This window comes from Coenobita brevimanus, chromosome 25, assembly GCF_032717465.1.
Source record: "Coenobita brevimanus isolate Jiangsu-jjx chromosome 25, ASM3271746v2, whole genome shotgun sequence".
NCBI lineage: Eukaryota > Metazoa > Arthropoda > Malacostraca > Decapoda > Coenobitidae > Coenobita > Coenobita brevimanus.
The window spans coordinates 6,459,421-6,480,000 of record NC_136978.1 but is presented as its reverse complement, the minus strand read 5'-3'; the positions used below and the strand labels follow the sequence as shown (position 1 = coordinate 6,480,000).

At 43.8% G+C, this 20,580-nt stretch overlaps 2 protein-coding genes across 2 annotated transcripts in view; one reads left to right on the top strand and one right to left on the bottom strand.

The window, feature by feature from the left end:
- Window positions 1–2,515, top strand: part of LOC145393697 (gamma-aminobutyric acid receptor subunit beta-1-like) — an 11,843-nt gene extending 9,328 nt beyond the window's left edge. The window contains exons 5-7 of the mRNA XM_080267744.1: window positions 63–171; window positions 1,149–1,322; window positions 1,994–2,515. Of these exons, the coding sequence (XP_080123870.1) occupies window positions 63–171; window positions 1,149–1,322; window positions 1,994–2,515 (805 nt within the window). The remainder of the gene's footprint in view (window positions 1–62; window positions 172–1,148; window positions 1,323–1,993) is intronic.
- A 1,845-nt stretch (window positions 2,516–4,360) lies between these two features.
- Window positions 4,361–18,949, bottom strand: LOC145393696 (sucrase-isomaltase, intestinal-like). The gene is made up of 19 exons (XM_080267743.1): window positions 18,850–18,949; window positions 17,614–17,756; window positions 16,823–16,927; window positions 16,155–16,306; window positions 14,697–14,868; window positions 14,166–14,265; window positions 13,531–13,655; window positions 12,812–12,937; window positions 11,924–12,055; window positions 11,358–11,588; window positions 10,849–11,039; window positions 9,617–9,724; window positions 9,143–9,279; window positions 8,517–8,640; window positions 6,746–6,875; window positions 5,894–6,055; window positions 5,545–5,693; window positions 4,950–5,082; window positions 4,361–4,579 (listed from the first exon to the last, which is right to left on the bottom strand). Exons 1-19 carry the CDS (start codon window positions 18,947–18,949, stop codon window positions 4,361–4,363), a joined length of 2,739 nt encoding a protein of 912 aa, XP_080123869.1.
- Window positions 18,950–20,580: the final 1,631 nt, after the last annotated feature.

Sequence of the window (20,580 nt, the reverse complement as noted above, 5' to 3'; positions counted from 1 at the left end):
GCCATAGGAGTCTCAGTGCGTTAACCTGTCTTTCATACCCACCTGTACACGTATCTGCACAGGTGGGACGAGGAAGCCAGCTGGGTGAGGTACGATGGGAGCCACCTGCTGCTTGAGTATTCCGTGGGCACCGTCACCGTAGAGCCGGACGCATCTCAAAACATCCTTAAGGTAACTATAAGGCGTGTATGGAGACCTTTCACCGAGGGGGGGCTTTGTCTTTTGCGCTTCCTGTAGCTGAAAGTACACACACACACACACACACACACACACACACACACACACACACACACACACACACACACACACACACACACACACACACGTTATTTAAGAGCAAATCCTGAACTGCCCTCTGTTTTGTTGGTGGCTAGACACAGATCACAAAGAATAGATTATATTTTCTGTTTCATAGTACTCAGTTGTCGCAAGTGGTACATTAATAGTCTCTACAATAATATTCTCACAGCATTATTCTGTTCGCAATTTATCCTGTAATTTTTACGTTCTGTATACCTATTCCGGACTGTGTATTAAATTCTGGGCAAACACAATACAAAAATTTTACTCGCACGTGGGATCTGGAAATGATATCGTTCTGCTGAAAAAAGGAAGAGTTCATACCCAGATCTTCCCCCTCTGGAGCCACCACTGTACGCATGCTCAGAATGGCCTCAAATTTTCGGTATATGAGGCATCGATAAAGGTAAAAATCAGAGAGCAGATTATCAAACATTTACGATCACTTCCTTGCCGTAACTCAGATTTCATTTTGCAGGAAGAACTAGACACAGGCAGGAAGATTTTGCACCCTCCCTTCTCCACCCTTCAAGAAGAAAACACGTAACCTACGATAATTTTCTCATAAATGAAATTTTTAAATGTACGAGGAACAGTGGACATGGGAAAACGGTGTAGTTTCTTTTCCTTGATCTTCCTGCAAAAGCAAATCTAAGTTACGACAGGAAATTGACCATAAATTTGTTCGAGAATATCGCCCAAGTCTCCTATTACCTTTTACAATACCCTTTTTTTCATTGTCACTGTAATTAGATGCTGAATAGTCTCAAATCTGACCGAGAATGAGGCACCAAATTTCTCCAAGCGCTGAATTAGTTTCCTAGCCTTCTCTGTCATTTCTTTTGCAGGTTCGCGTTCCACTGTCTCGACGCTTCGGATATGCCGTCATCAACATCTACCTTCCGTCCCTCATCATGGCCATTGTGGGTTACCTGACGCTCTTCTTCCTCAAAAACAACTTCGAGGTGCGGATCATGACGTCCCTTACCACACTTCTCGTCCTCGCCACCATCTCAAACCAGGTCAGTAACTCGGAGACATCTTGAGCATCACGCACAGTAGCAGTTATTGATCCTGTTCCGCGTCTGGAGTTCCTGAATGTCTAAAGAGAGATTCCACCCCCTTCAACCCACTCGAATATCACTGGTTTGTTTGGTAAGATTTCATGAGGATGGGTCGCTGTATCCCAACCCCCAAAACTGGTTCGTAATTATCAGGCATTTTGGAATCTCCTTTAATTTAGGGGGAACCCAGATGTGGAAAGGATCTATTAGCCATAATTATTTCTGTGTCTCAGCCTGCCCTTCAAGTTGTATTTTGAAGTTTTGTAAGTAATATAATCCGTATTTTATATTCGTCCACAATTCACAGATTTTCCTGTTCGTATCCTGAAAATGTTTAGACTGTGCAGTTAGAAATGTCTGAGTAGTTGGTAACGGTAGAAGTAGCAGTGTAAGATGTGACGAAGAGACGTGTGTGTGTGTGTGTGTGTGATGTTGCAGCATGAGATGTGATAAAGAGATGTGTTTCAGATGTTGCAGCATGAGGCGCTACAGCCAAACAGTTTTATGTGATCTAGGGGGAAACCTCTCTTGTAGCACAGATTAAGGTCATTATTGTGTCTCTTTCTCTCCCATCTAATCCATCCAACTGCTACTACCAACCGTTGAGACATTTTCCCTCTCTCTCTTAGGTCTCAGTCTCTCTCCCTAAGTCCTCCAACTTCAAGCTAGTGGATGTTTGGCTCCTGTTCTGCATCTGCTCGACCTTCATGATCATCGTCTTCCACATCTTCATTGACCTCCTCCAGTTTGCCGAGTTGAGCCGACGCGAGGGAGGGCAGATCATGCTGGTCAAGGAAAAGGACGTTGGAAATGAAAAGGAGAATTGGAAAAAGGAATTGGGAAAAGAAAGAGGGACTGGAAATGGCGATCCTGTTCTCTTCACACGCCGAAACAAGATGGAAAAGGAAACGCGAGGTCTCCCAATCGTGTCCTCCACCTCCTCCTCCTCCTCCTACGTCACCACCAGCCTGAACCAGATGATGAAGGGTGCTGCAGGAACCCGGCCGCCCCTGGGTGTGCAGAGGAGGCTTGGAATTATACCCTTGTGGCTCACCACACTGGGGATGGAGAAGTTCGCTCGAGTGTTTGTGGCCGCCGTCTTCGTCTTCTTCAACATCGTATACTGGCTCATCGCGTATACCAGCAAGTAGTATGTTTGCATGTCCTTTACCTTTGATGAATAGAGATGATTAGCATAATTTACCGTTTCGTACTTCGTTAAATATTAGACGATAAAGCTGATTCATCGTAGTTTTATTATATTAAATATAGATAAAGTTGAAAAAGCACAGCATATATTCCCTTGCGACAGTTTATTACTTCTAACTCCAAAGGTGGCGGGAATTGTTTTCAGCCGTCTGTCTGTCCACCGGTTTACAGAAAACTGATGAAAAAATCATGATATAAATATTGATGAAAATACGTCAAAATAGAAAGATACATGGTGGAAAGTGCTTCAGACTGACGTAAAAGAGTAAATTGGCCTCATTTTTAAATTAGGGTCGATTTCCTACATACTTGACGAATTACTCAGCTTGGCAGAGGTATATGCTTTGTGCCTTTTTTATGCTGGATGTGTTTGGGTTTCGTTATCGTAGTAGAAGTAGCAGTAACAGCAGCAGCAGCAGTACAGTTTTACCCTCATGTTGGTGCCGGGGAGAGATGCCCTCACGCAGTGGCACGATAGAAACGCCCTTCTGCTTCTTCCCTATCCCAAGTAGGGTAATGGGCTGCAGAAGGGCATTTCCAGCCAGTAGTTCTTATCATAGCACAAAGGATAGTGATACTAGTTATGTAAGTTTAAGTATTATTGTTATAAATGGTGTATGTGCCCCATTAAGTCGATTGTAGTTAAGAATGTTCATAAATGCTCTTTATAAATTCACATTGCTGTAGTGGTAGTCTTTTTGTATCCTTGTAGACATGAAGTATCTTGTAATTTCTGTTTTTTTCCCGTATATTAGCAGTGAGGGAGTTACAGGATGCAGCGATAGTCTGTTTGTAGTCTTGTCTTGCATTTCTGTAGTTCTTTTTATTGTTTTAACATTGGTGGAGTTATTTAAATGACCTTCATATATATATTCACTACAGCAGTCGTGTACCTTTGATACATACGTAGTGATATTAGTGGTAGTGTGTATCCTTGTAGTGTTGTAGTATCATGTACTATTCTAGTTCTTTCCATAATATTAACGATGGAGAAAGTTATATAAATTATCCTCAAGTATGTACCCTACAGTGTCAGTATTATTTCGTAGTGTTAATCAGTTTTTATTTATGCCCTTGTAATCATGGCATAATTTGTAACTACTCTCCTTTCCATGCCAGTATTCTAACGTTGTATTTATCATGATAAGCTATACTGTATTTGCTCTAACCTGACCTGTAATTGCCATCTCTCCTTCTTGAATGCAGAGATGTAATTTTAACACTGGAATATGATGCTGGTCACGAAGGAGTGTTATAGAGGGGATGTAGAGCCGTAGTGTTGACGTTTTCTGACAATGAGCTATAATATGCAAAAGGACGAAAATTTGGACCAAGTTGAGGTGAAGGAACTGTAGATACAAGTAGGAGTTTTATTTATGGTTTTTACATACACACACTATAGAAACACTTTCAATTCCTTTGTATAGTAGTAGTGTCTTGTAACCGTCTTGTAGGAGAGAAGTAAGAAGTGTAAAAAGTGAGAGAGAAAGCAGCCAAAAATACCTGACTTGATATGAACAGTAAGCGTGTCAGAAAGAAACGGGGACATGTACTGAGAGTGAGAGGAAATAAATGGGTGGAGAAAAAGAAAAGCAAGGCAAGAGAAAGGAAAATGAGAGAAAACTGAAAAAAAGAAAAAAAAAACACGGTGTGCACAGTTAGTGGCTTGGAGAGGGGGTCGTGCAGTGAAAGTGAACGAAGAGAAAATGAGAATGAGAATGAGGGAAAAGGAATAGAAATGGAGGGAAAGAAAGATGAGATATTTGAAATGAGAAGCAAGAAATTGTCTACACAATCTGAACAGTGAGCGTGTCAGAGAGGGGCACGTGTATAGAGAGCGAGAGGACGAGGGTGGCATCGTTGTAGGTCCAGCTGGAGGAAGGTTGGTCCTCCCCGTTGACGGTGATGCTGGTGGGGGCGCTGGGGTGGCCATAGATCTCAATGGTGTCCATGTACAGACCCGCCACTGCAGCCTCACCGTGCATTATCTGGGATGTCAGTAGCCCCTGCGTGTAGAGAGGAGGGGATACTGTTGTAGCAAAGAATCATAACAAGATCAACCCTCGATCAGTTCGTCTACCCATCTCTACTTTGTATGCTTCCTTCCTTGCATCGAGCCATCCGTTTCTTTCTTGGATCAGTCGATTAGCCGATCGATTGTTTGATCCATCCATTCATCTTTCTGTTCCTTTTCCTTGAAAAGTATTTTCACCATCCTTTCATCCGTTTCTCCAGGACCGACTGTTGGCCTAAAAGTAACTGAGTCTGACCTCCGAGTAAATAAGTCTGCGAGGAACTGGATTTTAACCTAAGAATTACTAAGCGTTGTCTAACTGCATTTGCAGTAATATGCTCTAACACCGCATCGCCACCCACCTGAGAATATGAGAAGTGGTTCATGTAGCTCTCGCTCATGACATGCTCGCCGTCACCATCGTCCCAGAATATCTCTCCTGTGGCGTTCAGGCTGGCGTCCAGGGCGATCGACAGCCCGAACGGATTCTGACGGCTGAGACGATAGGTAGTATAAGTGTAGGGTGAGACAGTGTTCCTGAAGTCAGCCATTTAGCCGCCACGGTTGACTTATTGTAGGTAATTTGTTCCAACTGCCACCATTTGACACTTCAGTCAAAGAGTTGGGTAGAATAAGAACATTTGTGGTTTTAGCGTAAGAATGAAGCCTTTTGGACAATGGTATTCCAGCGGCTACGTATATATTTGGTGTGAGGCAGAGATACTGTACTCTGATAGCTAAACAGCACCGCTCCGCAAGAACACCACTTCTCCACATGTACGCCGTTGTAGATTGTATAGCAATTCTTAACGTTTTAAGGTTTCTTTCCACATGCACATCACCTCTCCACATCTGTACTTAATTTTGGACTGTGCAACACCTCGCTTCACATTCAGAACCTTTCTACATGCACAAGCCTCTCCACATATATGTTTATTTTTTTATAGAACACATTACCTCTCTACGGTGTTGATGGCTGGCTGCTGGTATGGCAGGATCTTGCCCTCCTTGACGTATAGCGGGATCACCTCAAGGGGAGCATCGACTGTCAGTGTGGTAGGTCCTGTGGCAGCCAGCACGCCAGACAAAAGGTCGTACCACTTGCCCTGTCAGATTAGGAACATATTAGCAGTCGCATATTAATCATCAGTCCCATATTAGATCACAAACAATGATAAATTGACTGCCCTTTCGATGAAAGATTTGCGATTAATTGCTTGCCTTATCAGATCAGACACTTAAGATTAATTTTGTGTCGAATCATAGGCATGCATATCGTATACATAAGTCTGCACATGGCACTCACCTCCGGGAAGTACACGTCCCTGGTCACTGCCCCCTGTGTGATGACTGGTGCTATCATGAGTCCGTCGCCCCACATGAACTGATCATCCACGTCTCTGGCGGTGAGGTCGCTGGGGAACACGTTGAGCAGCGGACGGACCACGCTGGACCCGTGCATGTGTGCCTGGACGAGTGGAAAACGGTAAAAAGAGAACATACCGAAAAACACCTGAGAAAGCCGAAGGGAAAGTCTGGAAATCACGAAAAAAGACGCTGAACTGGGGACAAACCCCGCCAGCCCCGTGCATGTGGGCCTGGGAGGTGAGAGAAGTATTGGAAATCGAAATGTGTTGAGGAAAAGAGAGACAATGCGGTACAAAGCGGTAAAAAGGAGAGAATATGACGAGAAACTCCTAAGAATGCCAGAAAGATAATTAAGGAATTGAGGAGGTAGGGAGGAAGCAGCTGTATGAGACGTTAAGGGATGATTCTAGATTGAAAACTGAATGTGATAAGAAGTAAACTATAACTTGTCATCTCGGTTCCTAACAGAGACGACACACGAAGCTCGACAGAAATAGACTTACAGTCGGACGTGACCAAATCAATTAAAAAGTAAATAAATTGATGAATAAATAAGGTAAAGTAAAAGTCAGACTATAAAAACGCGATGTCACAAAAAGGACTTTCACGGAGTATGTAGAGGTTTTACGAGCTACTGATACCGAATATTGAGGGAGTAACATGAATGAAAGTAATAATAATAATAATAATAATAATAATAATAAATAATAATAATATTAATAATGATAGTAGTAGTAGTAGTAGTAGCTGCAGCAGAAGTAGTCATCATCAAACGCAGACTACAACTTACGCGGTGGAAGAGTGTGTACAGGTAGGGCAGGTATTGGTAGCGGATGTTGAGGGTGTAACGTGAGATTTCTGCCACCTCCGGCCACATCCCGGGGTCCTGGTCAGCCATGCCGTTCGTGTTGTGGTTCCGGCTGTAGGGGCAGGCGTAGGGGTGTGAGGCTAGGTGCAGGGTACGGTTTGGAGGTACACATAGATGGGTGGAGGGACAGGAGGGAAGATACAGACAGAGGAGGGAGGGAAAGGGGTGAGGAGGAGGGAAAGGTGAAAGGGTATATTGCAGGAGGATGGAAGGAAGTCTGGGGTGAGGCTAGGTGCAGGGGAATGCGTGGAGGTATACACAGGAAGATGGAGGATAGGGTTCAGAGGTATACGCAGAAATCTGAAAGAATGGATAAGTATGTCTACAATGGAAGGTTGAAGGAATACACTGAAGGTGGAGAGGAGGCTGGAATGGGAAAACTAAATAAGGGCCTTAATGCAGTGATACAAGAGGGCAGAGAGTTGTGGCTATACTCTTTTCATTTTAACCTGGCCTAGAACTGCCATCTCTTCACATTGATTACTTTGTTGTAACAATAGATTAACACTAGAAAATGATTTTAGTCACGAATAAGTATGAAATACATGAAGAGACATAGCATTGTCTTTTTCTGCCCCTGAACTACGTGAAAGAAGCTGCAAAAGGATAAAAAATATGAACCAAGTTAAGGTGAAAGGACCACAATTACCTCGTTTAAGGGTTCATCCGTCCTTTAGGGGTTCAGTGCTTAATACTCGTAATATGTTTATTTCTCTTGACGGTATACATTGGATAATTACGTTATGGTTCATCTCCAGTGTCAACGTGATTACACTTAAACCTCATAAATTTCATCATTCGAACTCCACCTCATTCTCTGTCCTAAACTGAATGGATTTTGTCTTTATTGTTGTGGCTCCAGGTTTATGTGATGTGTGAATCCGGTGGACTGTATGCAAAAGTTGCCCTTATGCAGGTTACCATCCTTTTGTCGAGGGACAGGGGTGAAGTTAAGGTCCTTTGCATAAACGAGCAGCGAGTCCGCCCAGTTATACCGGTGCCACCACATACAGGCGTCTTTTTCCAGCACCAGAGTGAACGGGTAATGGCCAGAAACATGAAAAAGATAACAGAGAAGTGGTAAAACTGTCATAGGAGTGTCTCGTGGAAATGAGACACACCTCCACTGCCATCCTTCAAGCCTTCCAATAGCCCATACAGATAAAAAGGTTAATCGGTCAGGTATCATTGTCAGTAATAAGCCTTTCTCTGTGATATGTGGGGGTGTCCACCATCCACTCACTCAGTGTAGTACTCCCGTCAGGTGACCACACTGGCTGACAAGCCAAATGGTTTCCTTTACCCCAGAAAATGGTTCACTACGCTGATTGGTAACCATATAACCAGGAAATAGACGCCTGATGGTCTAGTGGGTTAAGGCACTCCAAACGAATGTTACCTATAGGTATTTAAGTCCGAGGAAGGTTTGGGTTTACTGCTCACGTTTTGCCACTCCGGGGCAAGTGCCTTGTTATCACTGCCGTTGCAGTGTGATCTAACTATCCGAGCCTTGGGTTCCAAGGCTCCTGAAAGGGCAGTGAAGGATAGGATGATGAATGGACAATCTTTTCTTATACCACAGTTCACCCCCTTCGCTCCCTCCCCACACCTCCCCGTGCACTCCTCTTCTCACCCTCCTCTTCACTTCCCCCTTCCTTCCCTTCCTCCCCTTATTGCCCGCTGTCATTCCCACCTGAAGGGGTAGAAGGACCCCAGCTCCATCCATCGGGCACACATCTCCATATCGGGCTCGTCGAAGAACCCACACACGTCAGCTCCCACCATGGGCAGCCCGAACATGTTGAAGTCGAACATTCCTGACAGACAACAAATGCACGAATCATTAATGAGGTTCACGAACATATTTATAGTCGATTTTCTGTTGTAAATTAGATTTGTTTTTGAAAGTAGAACAAGAGAGGATTCTACACTCTTCTTTCTTTGTCCCTCCTGCTTACACAAAAATAAAAAAAAATGCAATGATTTTCGCCAAGATTTACTCTTTCAGCGGAACAAGAGGCATCGAAGGACCCTTTACTTTCCTTTCCGTGTCTTTCCTAGGAAAACAAATCAGAGTTACGACAGGGTTCTGCGTACATTGACTTCATCTTATGTTGCAATCTACCCAAAAATGTTGGCCTAGCCTAAACCTCATCTTAAGCTCTTCAGTCCGAGAACGCATATATATATATATATATATATATATATATATATATATATATATATATATATATATATATATATATATATATATATATATTCGTGCTACCTGTACTCCCTGTCTGTCTACATATCTATCTATATCTCTTTCTCTCTTACCGATAATGGACATGTACATATGTGTCCAGTCTGCCGTGTTGTCTCCTAGCCAGTGGACCGCATACTGGCCTGAGCCCGGGAACGTGGACCGGGACAGCAGCAAAGGACGCTTGCCCGGGAAGACTTCTTGCAGGCCCCTAGGGTAAGAAAAAAAAAACATGTTGTTAGCTGGAGTAAAGTAGGATCGCAGTCAATAGTTCATCAATTTTTACACTGCATCTTTCCTCACAATTAGGGCCATTCTAAAGTCGCGTCCACACCAGATGCTTCCTGATGTAGGCGGGTGTGGGTGGGAGTTTTGCATCACCAACCCATACACGTGCCCTCACTGGATGCGGGAGGGTACATGCGACAACTTTGCATTACGGTGATATAGACTTAATGCCTGCAGCCACCCACACCATCAAGAAGTTGGTGTAGACCCGCCCTAGCACCCTGTACAATCAGCCACAAAAAGTCAGCAGACACACCTACCTGTACGTAGCAATAGTTTCTGACCAGCCGTAGAGGGAGTGGACGTCGTAGTGGCTGTAGACGGTGGTGCCATCTGTCTGGTTGGTGGTCATGCAGATTGTGTGATCACTGGCGGGGAGGAAAAGAGGATACCAATAAGTGGAGGTCTTAGTTGTCATATAGTCGTTGGTTCTGTACAAAGACTAAAGCGCAATGGAATTAACCCAACAAAGATTCCTAACGTCATGCACCTCGGTTAATGGCCGGCTTTCATCGGATTAGAGGGTTATTTTGACTCGGAGGCTTCTCAGAGTTTACGCAACGACGACTTAGTACTTCAAGTTGTGAACGTAGCTGGCCGAGTTCTGTCAGATAATAACAAGCAAACTATAGATACATACAGAAACAAAAGTATCGTAGCTGTTATTTTCTGGGCCCCCTGAGAAGCATCACCAACCTACATGAAATATATACATGTCACTGAAGAGGAGGGAGTGGAGGAGGAGGGCAAGGAATATCAAACATCCAATCCTTCCTACCACCACAGTTGCAGTGATTGTTGCCAGGTCGACTCGATCAGGCTTGCTGCTCTGACTGTCTCTTTCACCAGCTGCAGTATTTTTATTTAGCCTTATTAGTCTTCATTCATTTAAAGGTCTCTATTTTTACACGTATACAGTCTGCATATTTTTTATTTTACATACATACCTGGAGATTAAGAAGGCAGCATAGTGCTAAAGAAATATGAGAGTAACAACAAAAGCCCAATGTTACAGCAATACAGGCTGAGTGGTGGTGGCAGGTGCTGTCTTGGTTGTCGCATGTAAAATTCAGTCACTGTCAATCGGTGACAAAGGTGTTTCTAAACCCGGCCCCTATTAGGGTCCGGCAGTGCTGAAATGTAATGGAGGCAGCTCACTGAACTGTTTGTGGAGGATATGCCGAAAAACTCGTAGATGAGTGGGGTTGTACCAGTGGAGTGGAAGATGGCTGTGACTGTACCAGTGTATAAAAGTAAAGGCGACCGAAGTGCGTGCAAAAATTTTTGTTGAATAAGTCTGCCGAGTGCTGTGGATAAGGTACTTGGATAATTAGTGACAAAAAAAAAAAAGTAAAACAGTCTGAAGTGGTTAATCAAGGGATAAGAGAAGAAAAAGAAACAGGATGTGATTAACATCTATCAGCTACACAAAGATCACTAAGGCAGATGTTCAGTTTTTGCCAAGTCTCAAAGTTTTCCCTTTGCTACTGACCTGATCCTCTTGCTCTCATTGTCGCTGACCCTGGTTGTCTTGGTGGGGTAGGGTGGACTGTCCAACGTGGTGTTAGGGCACTTTAGGCTCCAGTCAGGCAGGCCAGGGGGATAGTTAAACGGACGGTCCAGGTCGGTGCCGAAGTTGGACGGTTCATTCATATCGATCCAGAGGGCGTCATAGTCGATCACCTGGGATGGAGAGGGATTAAGGTCTGTACATGTTGTTGGCTGGAAAGATTGTACAACACTTCTTTCTTAGTTATTTATTTTTCCTATTTTGAAGCATATGCCTAAGTTGGACGGCTGGTTCGTTTCAAGCCTGAGGGTATCATAATTATTTGATCACCTGGTGGCATGGGGTAATTAGGTGCTAACAACAGACGATTTCATTCAGCTTAGACCAGCTTAGGAATGTGAGAAGTAGAAGTGAAATATTAGTTTAACTTTTGTCCACTACTGTTTCTATATCCATCTACTCATCCCTTTCTCTCTACCTCCTCCACTTACATCGTGGAAGAGTTTGATTTCATTAATCCACCAGTCTTGCGTCTCGGGCTTGAGGAAATCCGGGAAAATGGTTTTGGTATCCGGCCACACGAAGCCCACAATGTATTCTCCCGTGCCAGGCTCTTGGTCATCAGGCACCAAGCTGGGATCCGCCCACTTGATGAAGGCGTCGGCGTCCCTTCCACGGATCGACGGCTCGTAGGTCTCGAAATCGATCACTAGAGCTGGGTCCTTTTGAGGGAGAGGGAGAGAGTGAGAAAGAGAGTTCATCAGGATCCGTCACTTCTGTTAGCTACGGCTTCATGGCACCTCTTCCTTACTAGTTGACTTCTAGAGTACATATGGCATGTTAATTCCCTCTTGTGTGGTGCGTATGTATTGCATGTTGATATGAAAAATACAGATAGACCACAGAATTTTATGTATAAACCCCGGGGTGGTGTATAATTAGGCACCGGGTGGAGAATATGTGCTTTTGGCACTTTAGCAGCGCTGTTTGTGCTCTTCTCCGAGTTGGTGGTGTATGGGAGAAGAAAAGGAGGGACACCGAGAACGAGGGAACTTACAAGAATTGTGATGACCTTGACGTTATCATTGTGCAGTTCCTGGACCAAGTCAGGCATGTCATTCCAGTTGACGGGGTCGTAGGTGAAGTCCCGGCACCTCTCCATGTAGTCGATGTCGAAGGTCTGCACGTCCTGTGGGGGTCAGGTGGGGTCAGGTGTAGCTTAGATGAGGGTCAGGTGAATTCAGATTGAAGTCAGTTGGAGATCAGATTGGGATCAGGTGAGGATCAGGTTGGGGTCAGATGATCAGGGAGAGGTCAAGGAGCGATCAGGTGGAGGTCAGGTGGGATCAGGCAGGAGACAGAAAAGAAGTGAGGCGAGTGTTCGATTCTCAACTCTGACTGTGATTAATCTTGTCAAGTTTCTTGGAAGTTCATACAGATATACGTCTGGGATGCTTATGAGAACCTTTTATTATCTTGTAAAGTTGTGTTTGTGTTTCTGTTACTACATTTAAGTTTCGTTTAAGTTACTTCAAATCTGTTTCGTTTCTAGTTATGACAGAAGTAAACTTCGTCCCACTTAATGGCAAGTTACATGAGCTTATGCCTTCACCTTTATTTTGTCAAATTGCGTTTTCATTCTTTCTGTTATTTACTATGTAAGTTATTAAAAATTTTTACTTACCTGTGGAATGCACATGGCCTGGACTTATTTCTATTTTGTCAAGTTTCGTTTCAGTATTTCAATTATTACTTCAGTTTGGCTGTTGTTTACCTCTCAGTTACTTATGACCTTCACTTCTTATTATTTTGTCATTTATTTGTATTACTCATTATTATCTTCGATTATTGCAGTTATTATTTCAAGTATTATTATTTTTCAGTTATTAAAGTTATTATTTTGACTTATCACAGTTGATTATTAAGGCAGTTAGTTTTTATTTACCTGTGGGATGCTCATGGCCTTCATCCTCTCTCGTACCTCCCTCACTTTGTCGGTGGAGTTGTAGCCCCAGCGGGAAAGTTGGAAACCCAGGGACCAGTAGGTGGGAAAGACAGGATAACCCACCATCTGGAATAATAATGTGTTTGTGAATATGTGGCAGTGATGATGATGGTGACGGGAAAACCAACCATTTGCATTTTAATAGTATTGTTTGTGTATGAACAGGTGCGTGGGAATTATGATTAGAGATTAACTAGGAGAGTGTCAGTGAGTGAGGGGGAAGGGTAGAGGTGGATGGGGAGACTGAGGATGAGGACAGGATGAGGACGAGGATTGGGGTGGAGAGGTATGAGTGAGGATGGTGTGTGCTTGGGATAGGGCGATGCAGTTGTGGCCAAACTACTGGGGAGTAAGGCGTCATGGCTATAGATAGATAAATAGATAGATAGACATAGACAGAAAGATACATCGGTAGATAGATGAGGTGGCGAGAGATAGCGACGTATGTGATGAAGGTGATCTGAAGATGTGTGACGAATAATAAACGTGAGTGATGAAGATGGTGTATCGATGTCTAGAGGGAAGGAATCTGGGACGAAATGTTAGGAAGATGAATAACTACAGTGATAAAGATGACTGACTGAGGTAAAGACGAGCGACGAAGATAAGCACTGAAGGTAAGAGTGAATAATAAACATAAGTCGCACGTCAGTACTCACGCTGGTGTACTGTTGGTTGAGGTCCTCTGGGTAGGGTCCGAGGAAGAAGTGGAAGTCAAGGATGCCGCCGATGGTACGTAGGGTGAGGGCCGGGGTGCCATCGTCCAGTAGGTAGGTGGAGTATTCTGAAGGGGAATGAATGCCAAGTTAGTGAATGCTATGGGAATCTTGTGGAGTTTTAGTGGATGATGTTGGTGGAATTAGTGGATGAAGTTAGTGGAAGCCACTGTGATTTGACATACTGATGTTTTGAGGGCATTGTAGGTTGGCGAATCTGATTTTAGTCGTTGCCATGGAGAGACGTTGGTATTTAATGAGGTAAGATTTTATGAAACAGACTGGTGATTAAGCCATTCATCTCGAGGATATACATTGTAATTTATTCTGGCTGACACCATGCAATTATATTATGCGTAGGAGGTACCAGTTGGGGCGAATGTAATAGAAACAGTCCCGAGAACGTAGATTGTGCTATAATCTTGCTAGTGACAAATTCTTTTACTCAGCTAAGAAAACAGGCGAAAGATTAATGATATAAACAAAGTAAACAGGTAGCTTAAGAAAAGTGAATGAGTTAAAACATTAATTCAACAAGTAAATCTAAGGCAAGGGAGGAGAGTGGGAGTGTAACCGACCCATGGCGTTGGAGTTGTAGAGGAGTACGGAGTGTGAGGTGCCGAGGTCGTCCTCCATCACCATGTAATAAGGGTGCTGACCATACTCGTTCATTTGCTCCTGGGGACGTGCATCATCATCATCATCATCTTATTTCACATTAATGTTGGGGGTGACAAGGGCAGTGCAACCTCATGGCTACAGAGAGAGAGGGGGGGGGGGCAGTGTCGTCTAGAGAGGCAAACCAAGATATATTCGACAGATGCTTTCACGCCCACCAGGCCATGTGCACAGGAGTTACTGGGGTCAATTAATGATTTTAGTTCTGAAATAAATACAATGCCAGCGTAAACACACACACACACACACACACACACACACACACACACACACACACACACACACACACACACACACACACACACACACACACACACACACACACACACACACACACACACACACACACACACACACACACACCAGTTCCACAATACGCACAGTCTCTGGCATTTTCTTCTTCAATTCATTAATCCACGCCAGTAACTCACCGTGCCCACCACCTGGTCCCTGGCGAAGATGGGCCACGTGTTGCGGGGCTCGAACACGTGCCTGAAGGACAGGTGGGTGTTCTCGCCGAAGCCGTACAGGTAGGTGGAGGCCAGCCAGGTGTGGATCTCGATGAACTGATTCTCGAACGTCAGCGGACCCATCGAACGGAACCTGTGGAGGAGGAGTGTCCTAGTACGGGATGGGTGGTATCTTTATTGCCCAAACCTGCCAGGGACCGCGCCGAGAAACGCCTTTGTCACAGAGTTACTGCGTTTGAGAACCCGAGAGCTTATGTCAGCTAGCCAGATACGTTGGCCTATGCCGTCATACCGCGGGACTCGCCCTCTTTTCGTGAGGTTAGGAAAGTAAAAAAGAAAAAGTACTCTTTGGGAATGTGTAGATGTTGAATTCTGATGGAGTGGTTTCAGAAAAGAGCAAACGCCACTCAGTTTTGCTTTAGGATGCATAGTTTTCGAAATATTTTAGTTTTTCAATAATTTCTTGTGATCAAGAGTCTCCTGAGAGCCTAGGAACTGCCAAGTGTCGCCCGATTTTCCATTAAATTAGTCGTGTTAGTTTGTGAGGGTCCGGCAGACGCGGTCACTGAACAGGTTTGTTAGTATGAATGTTGATAGTTTTACCTTCATTATTATTATTATTATTATTATTATTATTATTATTAATTATTATTATTATTATTATTATTATTATTATATCTAGATAAAGACATAGAATCATAATCATCGGTTAACCAGCAATACAGGGCCGTAATTGTTATCATTACCTCCACCAACGAAATTTGAAGAGGTTATGTATTCACCTATGTTTGTCTGTCTGTTTGTCCAGACGACATCTCAAAATGTTTTTGAATTTCAATGAAATTTTGTGAAAGGGTGGGCCAAGGGCCAAGGAAGAAGTCATCATTAAATTTTGGGGTGGATCCGAATCCGGATCCGGAGAATCCCGCACAATATCTCCAAAAGTCCTCAATGAATTTCAGTGATATTTTGTGGAATGGTGGGCCATGAGCCAAGAAAAAATCGATTAAATTTGGATGTGGATCCGGATCCTATTTCCACGAATCCGGATCCGGATCCTTTTTAATGGTAATGGCGTTTGCGGAGGTATGCGCCCTGTGAGTGCTTTCGAGTTATTATTGTCATCAGTTGAACGGAATGATCATCATCATCATCATCATCATCATCCTTTAGACAGAGATGCAGATATATAACATCATCCATCATCTCGGATTTCTTTTTCCTGCATTACATTAGAACAAACACGAGAGTGAGAGAGAAGGAGGGGGGGGGGGCGAAGAAGAGAAGAAAGAAAAATAGGGTGGGAGAGAAGACAAAAGAGGAACAGAGATGCAAACACACACACACACACACACACACACACACACACACACACACACACATCCTTCCTCCCAAGCACACCCTCCCACCCAAACCTACAGTGTAATTCCATTGGAGTTCCTGGTGACGTTGAAGTGGAAGGGCGCCCCCTCTTCACTGACCCCCACGGTGTAGCCTTGGTCTGCGCCAGGAGTCTCCGGCAGGTTGAGGGGCACCGGCACCTCGTAGCGGGCGTTGTCGGCGTCGTAGATCTGGCAGACAGTAGAAGGAGGCTTAGATGTTTGCGTATTGACTACACGAAGATTATTAAGGCAGGCGTTTTTTTTTTTTTTTTTTTTTTTTTTTTTTCACAGTGGTAGAATGTCAATTTTTTTTCTGAGTCTCAGTGGCAGACTCTCAGTGTGTGGGATCTGGAGGTAGCAGTGTAAACAACAGAATGGGCCTAGCCTACCTCAGTCATAACACATAATTCTTGAAGTTATAATGTTGTATATCTTTTGGTTAAACGCTGTAAAATATCTTCAGAATAATTTGCATTAACGTTTTGGGGTGTCTGCCGCTAATATATAGCGTCAACGCTTCGGACCTTATAAGCCTCTCTCCCCTTCTTTTCACAGCCAGTAATATTATGTCCAAAAGTTAATTAAACTCAAAAGAATATGAACTTTCCATTGCATGTCATATCGTGGGGCGTTCCCAAACTTCTCTGTATCAGTCTTAAGCCTAATTAAAGTGAACAGAGTATAGGCAATTAGGGTGTCACTGACCTTGACCTGCAGGTGGTAGTTCTCGTGGTAGATCACTTCAAACACCAGGTTCTGGATGTCGTCGCCGAACATGGTCACGGAACTGTCAGCCTTGGCCAAGTTCACCTGACGAAGTAGACCAGGATGAGGCAACTTGTGTGTGTGTGTGTGTGTGTGTGTGTGTGTGTGTGTGTGTGTTTTAACCTTCTTAAAACTGAGACCGTCTAGGTGTTCAGTATGTGTTTTAACCTTCTTAAAACTGAGACCGTCTAGGTGTTCAGTATGTGTTTTAACCTTCTTAAAACTGAGACCGTCTAGGTGTTCAGTATGTGTTTTAACCTTCTTAAAACTGAGACCGTCTAGGTGTTCAGTATGTGTTTTAACCTTCTTAAAACTGAGACCGTCTAGGTGTTCAGTATGTGTTTTAACCTTCTTAAAACTGAGACCGTCTAGGTGTTCAGTATGTGTTTTAACCTTCTTAAAACTGAGACCGTCTAGGTGTTCAGTAGCCCTTAGTTACTGAAGATAATTTTCAGCCTTTCTGTACCTTTGCTTATTGCTCTATAATTTACGATGCAGGCTGATTACATGCAAAAGTTGCAGTTGTTTTATAAGTGGCCGTCAAAAAGTAGGTGCTTCCCTTCTCCTTCGCGCAGTCGCTCTTAATATTACGTCCATTAAACAGTGGGAGGGAGAAACTTTACCTTGAAACCCATGAGACTGCCTTGAATCCCGTGAGACTTTACCCTCAATCCCATGAGACTCTACCTTGAATCCCGTGAGACTCTACCATGAATCCTGTGAGACTTTACCTTGAACCCCCTGGCGGTAGCTTCTGGTGGTCCCTGAACTATGTAGCCTCCTTGCTGGTTGTCCACCTCATGGCAGCGTCCGTCAGTCCACTCACAGAGGGTGTATTTGCCACACTCCGCCTCAGACACCACATCCTGGCCCTCTGACACACCGCATATACACCCATATATAGACTGTTTCGATTATAATTTACAGGTTATAATTTTTTTATTCATTTTAGTCAGGAGAGGATTTACATTGAGGCTAATGAGGTTGAAGTCTCAGGCCTCAAGCTTGTTAGGGGCTCTGAGCAGCCGGGGATGGAATATTCTGTTTGTTTTTCGTATACTCTATAGTTTTTACTTTTATGTAGGTTAAGTAGATGGAAAATGCCACGGCAACAATTTAAACTGCTTTGTCTTTACAAAAGTTTATTAAATGGAAAATTCACTGGCAACATTTACGTCTTGTGACATCGTGACATATGGTAGTAGTTTATTGATGAATCAGTGTATGTATTTATGTATATAGGTATGCATGTACGGATGTATGGATGGAGTTAAAAGAACTCCTAAGTAGAAATAGTCCCAAGTCCCAAGTACTCGAAGTCCGCACCTGCTTTTAGTAACAGTTATTTAGATGCCATAATTATTTCAGAAATGTTGAAAAACAATTAAGATATCTCTTTCAAACTGAAGAACTGGATTATCTTTATTTTGGGGGTACTCACAGCCAAACATTAGTGGGAAATTAGAGGCCGTATTCTAGACAACAGATGAAATTTCGTCGCACCATTTTCATAGCGATTTAATGTACTGTACATATTGGCCACTGATTTGCTGTTCCGTGCTGCTTATTTATTTCTAATGTTGAAGGTGTTTGATTCAGTAACTTACGGCACAAGAGGATATAAAGGTGTAATGTGCAAAGTGAATCTCCAAGAAGGAGGTGTTACGAGGTCTCCTGTGCTATCTTAATTACTGGCCTAGGTTACGATTTTGGTCATAACTCAGCTTTCAAGGTTTGGGACACTTTTTGTGTGTGCGTGTGTGTGTGTGTGTGTGTGTGTGTGTGATCGACAGGATGAATCTGTGCTGGAGGTGAGTGTGGGGTGTGTCTGGAGGGGATTAATTATATAATAAACAAATGAATAAGTAAAAGTAAAGCTGAGCAGAGGATGACATATATTATGCATGATAATGATGATGGTGATGGCTTTGTTTATCCACAGGTAAGATCAAGGGAGCCACACTCACCGGGGAAGGGACACTCGATGGCCTGTAGTTTGGTCTGCTGAGCGAGCGAGAGGCAGCACAAGGTCCCCAGCACCAGCACCGCCTTCAGCACCTTCCCCATGAGACCCATCCTGGTGAGTGTGTGAATGTGGGGGACGCCGATTGGAATATATGCTTGTGGGGTGCATGGGGGGCGAGGGATATGAGAGAGTCTGGGGGGAGTCTGGGGAGTGAGCGAGTGTGTAGGGGGTGTGGAAGAGTGTGGGGGGCCAGGAGGGTGAAGAGCTGTGGGAGACTGTGCGAGGGAAGGCGGCCTGGGAACTTGTCTCTCTCAGTCCACCTGGTCCTTGTGTAACTCTATAATACTCATGGTAACATTTTCTCTAGTTTGATACTCCAGCTAATGCCAGATGATTTTATTCACCTAAGAGCGGGTCAAAGGAACCTGAGAGAATTAATGCTGGTACACATGGTCGCACATGAAGGTACAATCGCTTTCATAAGTAAGGATACACACATGGTCGTGTTGTGGCTTATAGTGATCACTGCTGCTGGAATATGGAAATTTTGCACGTACTGCCTGATTCACTGAAAATAAGTGGGTCAGGCAGAAAGTGATACTGTTCCACATCCAACCACCAGGGGACTCTACAGTGGACAACACGACTACTTATGTATCCTTGCTAAAGAACGCAACAGTACCACACTCAGAAACCAGTGGGTGGGTGGGTTATAGAATTATTGGCAAATGTATCCAGTCAAACGAAGAGACTATTTCTACAGTAGGGTTGTAAAAATATGAAACACTTTGCTTAGGGATGTGGTAGACTGCAATGCTCGAAATGACCCCTATATGTTGCTTGGATAAATATTTAGCTTTTCAGCTAAACATTTTCGTTGTTGAATGATAAGAGAAATCCATCTACTCTCTCTCTCTCTCTCTCTCTCTCTCTCTCTCTCTCTCTCTCTAAGAGCTGCGTTTGCTTGTTTGTTTGTCCTTCACTCATGCTCAAACCAAGGGCCAGAGACCCCCACACCCATATATATTCTGAATCAGGGTGACCCAAGGATGGTTTTAGGGGGGTCAAAATTCAGATCTGGGTCATTTGAGGTCACCGGTAGAGTGTTCGCCTTTTTGGCCTAGGCAATGCCGGGTTTCCCTGCAGCCCAGTTTTTGGCATGGAGACTCACATGACGTCTAGTTCGGACATAGGCTATGTGAGGTTGACCTCCGAGGTCATATGAGGTCACTGGTCGGAGGTCATTTTAGGTCAGCGGTAATACACGCTCGAATGACTGGACCCAGCAGCCCAGTTTTTGGCATGGAGACCAACATATCTTCCAGTTACAACCTAGTCTATGTGTGGCTGACCTCCGAGGTCATTTGAGGTCACCGTTAATAGTAACCAAGTGCACACAAATACTGTGCGTTAGTCTGCGAAAGCCGAAATAGAAATGTCCTGGACCTCTTACAATCCCTCTTCAAAAGCATGAAAGGCACATAGTCTTTCTGGAATGGAAAGAAAATTGAATTAGAACAAATTATAAGATTATGATGTTTGCCTTTTTGGACCGGCAACGCCGGGTACCCCTGCTAGTTAGTTATATTTCTTCCCTATAATAGAGAATACGTCAACGTTGTCATCATTCGGGTTTTAATACTGGCATCTTCAGATCTCATTTCAGAGACCTCTATCCTTCTTTTTTCTTTTTCTTCCTCATGGGCAAATGGCCAGTGGAATCAAGCTCAAA